General features: G+C 44.7%; 1 protein-coding gene across 3 annotated transcripts in view; it reads left to right on the top strand.

Moving 5' to 3' along the window:
* LOC104850992 (sp110 nuclear body protein) overlaps positions 1-8,563 on the top strand; it is a 40,208-nt gene that overhangs the window by 8,680 nt on the left and 22,965 nt on the right. For all 3 annotated transcript variants that reach the window (XM_010608114.3, XM_010608115.3, XM_010608113.3), the window contains exons 2-5: positions 2,480-2,627; positions 4,273-4,441; positions 6,629-6,886; positions 7,163-7,243. In XM_010608114.3, the coding sequence (XP_010606416.1) occupies positions 2,481-2,627; positions 4,273-4,441; positions 6,629-6,886; positions 7,163-7,243 (655 nt within the window). In that variant the 5' untranslated portion in view covers position 2,480. The remainder of the gene's footprint in view (positions 1-2,479; positions 2,628-4,272; positions 4,442-6,628; positions 6,887-7,162; positions 7,244-8,563) is intronic.

Below are 8,563 nucleotides of genomic sequence, written 5' to 3'. Positions count from 1 at the left end.
AAAAATCAACCTCCCTCCCCGTCAACAGAGAGACAGAGTTCCTACCAGAGGGGCAAGGGACTTCTTCTCGGCCCCTGCGGCTGGGAGTCCACTAGCACGTCTGCCTGGACCTCCCAGCCTCCAAAATGATCCAGATCACAGTTTCTCAATAAACAATTATCAGACATTAACAGGAAGAGAAGGACACAGAAGCAAAAAAAAAAGGAACAAGTACTCACTGATCAGTTTCTAAAGTCTAAGTACTCAATGCAGTAGGGGTCTTCGAGGGGCAGCGTCGATCCCAGACAAGCCCCCAAATGTTGTGCCCAAGCGCCATGTCCCCAAGAAGATCACCACTCACTTATGCAACACACAAGAGCACTTTACTAACACAGCATGCAGTGGGTCTGCCAATCAGAGATTGGAGACCCCGAAAAGCAATTTCAAGCCGCTTTTATAGGGTTTGGGATACATTAGTCTTAGTAACAAGCTTTACCTCTATTATGATTGGTTAGTTATTACATTTAAATCCTATTGGCTGTTGTTGGGGTGGTGAGCTATCGGGGTGGCCGAGGTTCAAGGTTGTTACAGGATGGCAGAGTTTCAAGGATGCCAGGTGGTCTTATCTAATGGTTTTATACATTCTGTTGTTTTCTCAGGAACTAGTTTGCTTTCCTCTCTCTCCCCTCCCCCACTCCTGTAAAATAGCGCTTTCCAGAGAGGCTGAGAGAATCGTGGGACTTAACGGGCCACACAGTAGAAGCTCACACGCAGATCAACTCTGACCTTCTTGCTGTCCTTGTTGGCGCCAAGATCTGACTCTACCCGCTGTAAATTCTGTCCCTGCATCCTGCCCACAGCCTGCGGCTCCTTCCTTACCACTGTGCAGGGGACCCCTTGGGCAGCTCGTGGAAAACAGAAACGAGGAGAGTTCCCTAATTTCCTCCCTAGTGCGTCGTAAACTTTTAATATATATTTTCTTCATTTGGACTTTCAGAACATTTCCAGCCATGATGATGTCCAGGATTATTGTTATTATTTTCTGTCTTGGCCACTCTGACAGACAAATATGTTTTCAGTTTTCTTTGCACATTTCTCGCTACTAGTGAGATCACGTGGTTTGCATACAACTAGTGCATGTGTGGCAGGCCCTGATTGATTGACTATGCACTGCTTTAGCTTTTATTGCTGCTTAGATGTTTACCTTTTGCTTATTCATTTATAGGATCCTTTACATAATAAAATCTGAATATGGTCATCTAAAAGACGCAATATCTTGCACAGTGAGAAACAGGATGTTAGAGAAAGATGAGCTCTGCTTTGCTGCTGGATACCTTGGACTGCTCACTTAGCCTCTCTATGCCCCGCTGCCATGTTTTGAGAATCCTAATAGATGAAGAATGAAGAACTGAGCAACGTCCTACTCTGCGTTGTTACAGAATGAATGTCCTAAATAGAGACAGAGCCCCTTCTTCTACTTCGCTCTGGCTTTCACTGAGCACAGTCTTTACAGTATGTCCTTTCCCCACACATTATGTGGATAGCATATCCCTCTCCCATTTGTTCTCTACCTTCTAGAATTTCTTCATGATCCAAGACTGCTGATGGTTTCCTTTGTCACACTGTGGTGTATTATTATCTTAACAATGTCGTTCTGCCAAATGTAAAGGATTTGATAATGGGGAGGAAGAGGCAGAGGTCCTCAGTCTGTGGATGGGATTAGAGCTCTGGAAGTAGGCATTAATTACAGGTAGATATTCTACTTAACACGAAATGAAGTCAGAAAAAGTGGATCTGCGTCTGCTTTGTGTTTTAAGCATCTCGAGATGATTGAACTTTGTGTTAGCACTGCCCTTTTTTGTAACAATTTATCAAGAATGCCATATGTAAATTTTCTACCTACTGTAATTTATTGATCTTTTCTCATGAGCCATGAATGGTCAATTCTTATCAATGTTGCACAGGATGAGAAATGGCACATGTCTGTTCTGATTTAGGAAATGAATATGTGAATTGAGTCAGTGATGTCACCTTCACTAATCACACTTTTCACATCTTCCATGATTTTATTTTTAGCCTGCTTTTGTTGAAATGTTGAGTGAAATGTTTGAATTGCCACAGATTCTAGATATTAGCAGGTTTCCACTGACCAATGTTGGGGTGGTCCCTTTCCTATGTACCTTGCTAATGGATGGCTTGAGCTACAGCCAGGCCATCTGGTTTACCCCAGCTCCATGCAGCCGCAGAGCATGCACTTACAACCATCAGCCTGCAATCAGAAAGTCGGGATTTGTTCCCACCTCATCCCCTTTGGGATGCTCTGCCTCCGCAGTTGCAGGGCATTGTCTTTGTTTCCTATACCCTTGAGTCTTGTTGGCAGACATTGCTTTGCAGACTGCTAGGGGGACCGAAATGCAAATCTGCAGGTGTCCATTGGTGTAGAAAGCAGCTCCCCAGACCCCTCGCAGTCTTTGTTTTCTTAACCTGCCTCTTTCTGCAGGATGTTCACTTTGAGCAGAGCCTTGGAAAAGGCTCTTCTTCAGCACTTCATACTCTACAAGCTGGAGATCGCCTATGCCATAAACAAGCCATTTCCCTTCTTTGAATCTCTCCGAGACAAGTCCTTCATCACCGAGGGGATGTACAGGGTGAGTCATGTCGGCCCTTCTGGTGCAACTCAGCCCCAGGTGGGCTGGATTATTGACACCTCAAACCACTACCCACAAGGGCTTCTGGAGGGTTCCAGGGCCAGCTGAGGCATGGTCATTGTCACAGAACAAGAGGTGGCTGGGAGAGAAGGTTTCTTGGTGCCATGTTGATTTTAGGGGTGACCTTGGCAAATGAACACAAACCGGGTGGCTTAAAACAACAGCAATTTATTGTCTCACAGTTCTGGAGGTCAGAAGGCCAAAATCAATGTATTGACAACATTGGTTCCTTCTGGAGGCTCAGAAGAGAATCCAAACTCTGCCTGTTTTAGCTTCTGGTGGCCGCTGGCAGTGCTCAGTGGTCCTTGACTTGAAACATATCACTCCAATCTCTGTTTCCATCTCATGTCTCCTTCTTTCTTTCATGTCTTTTCCCTTTTCTTCTTAAGACACCTGCACCAAGGGCCCACCCTAAGTTAGCCCAGGACAGTCTCATCACAAGATTCTTAACCCAGTTACATCGGCAAAGACCATTTTTTCAAGTGACTCATATTCACAGTTTTGGATGGATACCTGGATAAATTTCCCCTTATGAGAAGTAGATGCCCTTCAGACACTGGGGCGTCTTCCCAGTTTCTGTGAGCTTACTGCTCGCAGTTCCTTCTGATGTGACACAGACAGGCATTGGGAGATATAGCACAGCTATTTGGACAAAAGTGATGCTATTTTCATATAATTTTGAAAGGGTTTTTGAATTGTTGTGCTTTGGGCTTTTTAAGTGTTTTTGAGTTCAAGCTCAGGAAAATTGCAACAGTGTAATACAATCTTCTCCCACTTTTTACCTGGCTAGCGCCAACTCCTTCTTGAGATTACAGTCCAGATGGCCCTTGAACCTACTCTTCCAATTAATAACCCCTTTTTACTCTTTGTCATGCAATCTGTACTTTCTTTTCATGATACTACTCTCAGTTGTAACTGAGTATTTATTTAACTTATGTTTATTATCCAATGCCAGTCATCTCCACCTGGCAATGCCCCCTCCCAAAACGGGCAGCCCCATACTGTTCACAGGCCCTGCCATTCACCCAATGACCAGCTCAGTGGGCCCATGAGGAGCTTGATGATATTTTGCAATCATTTCTCTCCCGGCATGTTTCTTCTTTTGTTCATCTTCTGTGCAGGGAAAATGCTCAGGGTGATCTCCCTTTGGTTGGAATCCATTTGGGTGAGCAAGTTAACAAGAAGCTAACTTAGCACTTAATAAGAAGTCCACAGAATTGCCACCTGTGACTACCTGTTAGGTCCACTGCCAAAGCATCCTGCCTTAAAGAAAGACATGGTAGCATCCTTTGTTTCTACTTTTATTCCTTAAAATTTTTCTCTTCCTTCAAATGTGCCAAAAAGTAAGATTCACAAAACAGACTTATTCTCAAGAAGGCTAAGTGATTCGTTCCTATAATTAGGCACCAAATATATGTGAAGTAAACATGTTTCTCTACCTTAGAAGATTTAGCTCTATGTTTTATGTTAAATTTCTCCTTAAAAAGAGTTAACTAGCTTTCTTATGACTTAGGAAACACGAATGCATTACAACTCTCCACCGGTTCTATAATCATTCACACTTCCTTTGCTCCTTTTTTTAAAGGAGTCTCTGGAAGCCTGTAGAAATCTTGTCCCTATATCCAGAGTGGTGTACAACATTCTCACCAAACTGGAGAAGACTTTTAACCTGTCACTTCTGATGACACTGTTCGGCCAGATTAACCTGTGTGAATACCCCAACCTGAGGATGATTCTCAAAAGCTTCATAAATGGTAATGCAGTTGTTCAAATACCTTTTGCATATGAGAAGTTGCTACACTAAATGCCTGACTTTGTTTCCAGCGTGGATTGTGCTCTTCAGTCCCACTTTCCCTCACTTGCCCTCACTGGCATGGTTGGAGACGCAGCCCTTGCTAGCTTTGACCCCTATGCTCTGAGATGAATTTCTAGAAGACAGACCTTTCTGTCTCACCTGTTCTATGAATTGGAGGAAAGTTGTAACATTTAGTGTGCTGGACAAATGAGGGGATGCATAAGATGACAAAAACACAAAGTTACAAAGACCAGGTCTGGGAGAAAGATAAGGAGAGTCAGAGTAGAAGAGAAAGAGACAGGACTGAAAAACAGTAAGTATTTTTGTTTTTTGGTAGTTAGTGCATTATATGATTTTTCTCATGTGATCTTTAAAATAACTGTGAAGTCATTATTAGCTGTATTTGGCAGACAAGGGAATAAAACCTCAGATCCTATGTTCCCCAAGTTATTTGTCTATTTAGAGGCAGTTCTGTTTGGTTCCTACAATACTTGGGAGCAAGGATGTAACTACTATTTTAAACAAAGCCAGCAGGAAGGCAGATTGTAAGGCTACAAAAAGGAATAAAGGTATAAAAAGGAAGAAAAGGAATACTGGACATAGATACAGAAAGGGATAGGAGAAAAGACTGAGCAAGATGTCCACTGGGCAAGAAGAGCAGGTGTTCCAGCTTTCTGTCACTGCAACAAAATATCTGAGTTAATACCTTATAAAGAGAAAAGGGTTGCTTGGGCTCCTACTTTTGGAGGTTCCATTCTACAACTGGGTGGCCCTGGTGTATTGGGCATCTGGTGAGGCAGCACATCATAGAAGTGTGTGAGCAAAGCTGTTCACTTCATGGTCAGAGTGAAAAAGGAAGAGAGACCAGAGCTGTGCGATCCCCTCCAAGGGCAAATCCCCCAATGACCTAAAGACATCCCACTTGGTCCTACATCTTAAAGTTTTCACCTATAAGGGAACATTCAATAGTTAAACTCTAGCAGTTGCATACGTAAAGGAGTAGAAAATGAAGCAATGACAGAGGTGGGAAGAAAGAGGGCCAGAGTAAGAGTCGGGCAATAAAATCATTTTAGGTTGGAGGACAAAGCACTTTGGCCAAGTCATATGGCTCAACTCTCAGAATGGCAAGGGAAGAATCAGCAGATATGCTGGACTGTGACATTATCGCTGGTGGAGTCACAACCAGTGAGAGTGCCACATCTGCTCCCTCACACTTCCCCACCATGTAGTTTCTCCCTAAAGGATGAAATGGCTCCTTGAGCTAAGGGGGCATCAATGAGAAAAGTGCACTTCCAAGCGGGAGCAGCTGCTTGAGGGCCCATTCTCCTGACAGCATCAGTATGGTACCAGGAGAAGCGCAGACTTCAAGGATATGCTAAGTTCATCTGGGAGTCAGAACAACCCATGTGTCCATGTGCCTCTGGCCTGGCTGGGCTCAAACACCTCCTAGATTTGCAACTCTGAAATTTAGTTCTGAATCCGTTTTCAAAATCCATTCCTATTTCCATTCACTAGTTGAGACAACTTTGCTTCTGAAATAAATGATGGAGAAGAATCATAGCAAAAACCCAACATAAACCAGTGCAGGGGAACAACATATGGGAAACTGAGGGCCTGGAGTATTAGGGATGGGAGAGCAAGTTGGCATGGCTGGATCATAGGGTTCCAAAAAAAGCACAGAAGCTAAATCTGCAGAATTGAGCAGAAACCAGGATACAAGTGTCCTAACCCACCCTGCTAAGGAATTTCTGTTTGATCCTATTTGTTCAAAGGATATAAAATATATTTAATTATTGAAACAAAGACTTCTATTAAAGTTACAGCATATACATAATTGACTAAATTTTATGAAGCCCAAATAAGGCAATTAAATCCCTGGGTACAAAAATCAAACTCAACTTTATGTGCAAAACCACTCAGGTAACAGATTGGGGTTAGGTGCAGTTATTGTTCCACTGAATGTTTGGATCAAATAAGTGAAACAGAACAGGGCCACAAATGGACACTGATGATGATGAGTGGGGTGGGTTCCATGGGGACAATGAGTAACTCCATGGCCCCAGCCTGGCTGGGAGTCGCATATTCAGAAATCCCCAGATCGTTCAGGGTCTACACATACTGATGCGTGCTCCTTCGCTTACCCCAGTCAGCACCTCCTACAGAGAGCAGAGCAAAACTGCACCTACCCCACTCAGAGCTCCCGCTGGCCCAGCAGAAGGGAGCACCCTCCAGACCCTGCTGCAGCTGCCTCCACCCCAGCCACCTCCACTGAGACATCCGTGCCCCACAGTCAGTGAGGCCAGTGCATCCTTGCAGCAGATCGATGACAGCCTGGACAAATCACCCAGCCCTTCTGGCCCTGCTGCGCCACTGCCTGGACTCATCCTGGGAGGAGGCACTCAAGGTGAGAAGTAGACCCTGTCTAACATCTGTGTGTCCCCAACAAGAGGTGCCTAGAGCCCCTATGTCACTGACCCAGTCCTTTCCATCAATCCACCTCCCTATGCACAGGATCTTGAGCACTCATGGGAGCCCAGATCACCTGCGCCCTACTCTTGGGACATCACAATTCTCTGTTCTTGGACCTTGAGGCTCCATCTGCTCTGGACCTTTTTACCATTCACTCTCCTCCCTGAAGTTCAGTTCCTGTAACCTGTCATGATTTCTCTTCCTCCTTCAGTGGCCAGTGAGAATTTAACATCTAAAAAAAAGGAAGAAGATCCACGAGAGATGCCCAACCTTCCTGCTGGCACCCTGCAAGGTAATGTGAACTGGGGCTCAATTAGCTTAGCTTGTGGTGGTTATGAAGGGAGAACCTGCACCTCCCAAAAGTGAGATTGTGGTAAGAACCTCCAGGCAAAGAACTGGGTGTGACAAAGAAAGGAAATGGAAGAGGTGATTCACCAGTGCACCGTGCAGAACAAGCCAACCATCAAAACTCTCCTGTAAATTGACAAGTAACCCATGCGGCTTCTGCACTGACAGCCCTGTGTGGCTGCTCACTACACCTGGGGCCTTTGGCTTCCAGCCTTATTCATTCTTACATGGATTAGATTCTAAGAGCAATATCATTGAAGTTATTAGATTATGAAGTGTTCGAAGGCCTGTTAGCTTCTAAAACCGTGTCATGTGTCCTCCCCAAATCTTTATTATAAGGGAGCATTTGCATTAAATATAACAGGGGTTTGTTTTGGGGCACTGTTGAAAATGGTATTGGGGATTCTGAGTTCTCCTAAGGGGCCCCACTCGATCTCAGTAATGTTTCCTCCACCCCTTTAAGACACATCCTCCAAGTAAGGTTATCGGGGTCAGGAAGCTCTCAGCAATGGAAGATTCCATATTCTAGAGTCTCAAAAGAAAAAATAAACACTCTATTAAACTAACAAGAGGAATTAATTAAGAGTAAATAATTTCTCACTTTCCCAGTCTATTCCACCCATGTCTGGGCCTAAGTTGGCCACCCATCATTTCTTCCAGTTGAAGTACAGTGTCCTCTTTTTCCCCGCTTGGCTTCCCTCTTTCTGGTATTCAAGCCTGTGATTCTTTCTCTTCCTCTGCTCAGTGTCCCCGAGTAATGACATGATCCCTCAATAAAGAAGATCTCAAGAGATATCCCATGCTCCTTCAAGCCCTGTGCTAGGTGACCTTGATTTGCATGACTTAAGCTTGGCTTTGTTTTCCTGTGTACCAAGAGGCATGGCCTTTGGGACCTTCTTGGGATGGGCCTCTCCTTTCTGCTCTCCATCTCCCTCTTGGCCCAGTGCCAGCTGCTCACTTGGGATCTTGGACAGGCAGGAGAGCTAAGCTTCTGAGTGGAGACAGAATCTCAGGAGACAGCAAGGAGGCAAGTCTGGAAAAAGTAGACCTGGAGAGGACCATGGGTCGTGAAGGTCAGAAGCCTCACTAATACCTGCTACACTTGGACTCCCGATCCGTAAGGTGTCTGAAAAGGGAGAATATTCATCTGCCACAGGGATTGTGGTAGGAGCCCCAAGGGGAAAGGGGCCAGAGAGAAAAGAAAGGTGGACTGTTTGAGTCAACCACTCTAGAGGCTTCTGTAAGGTAGTGGTGAAAACCACCC

Source organism: Fukomys damarensis, unplaced genomic scaffold, assembly GCF_012274545.1.
Source record: "Fukomys damarensis isolate Sample0158 unplaced genomic scaffold, DMR_v1.0_HiC HiC_scaffold_16, whole genome shotgun sequence".
In the NCBI taxonomy this organism is placed as follows: Eukaryota; Metazoa; Chordata; class Mammalia; order Rodentia; family Bathyergidae; genus Fukomys; species Fukomys damarensis.
This window is presented reverse-complemented; position numbering and strand designations above follow the sequence as displayed.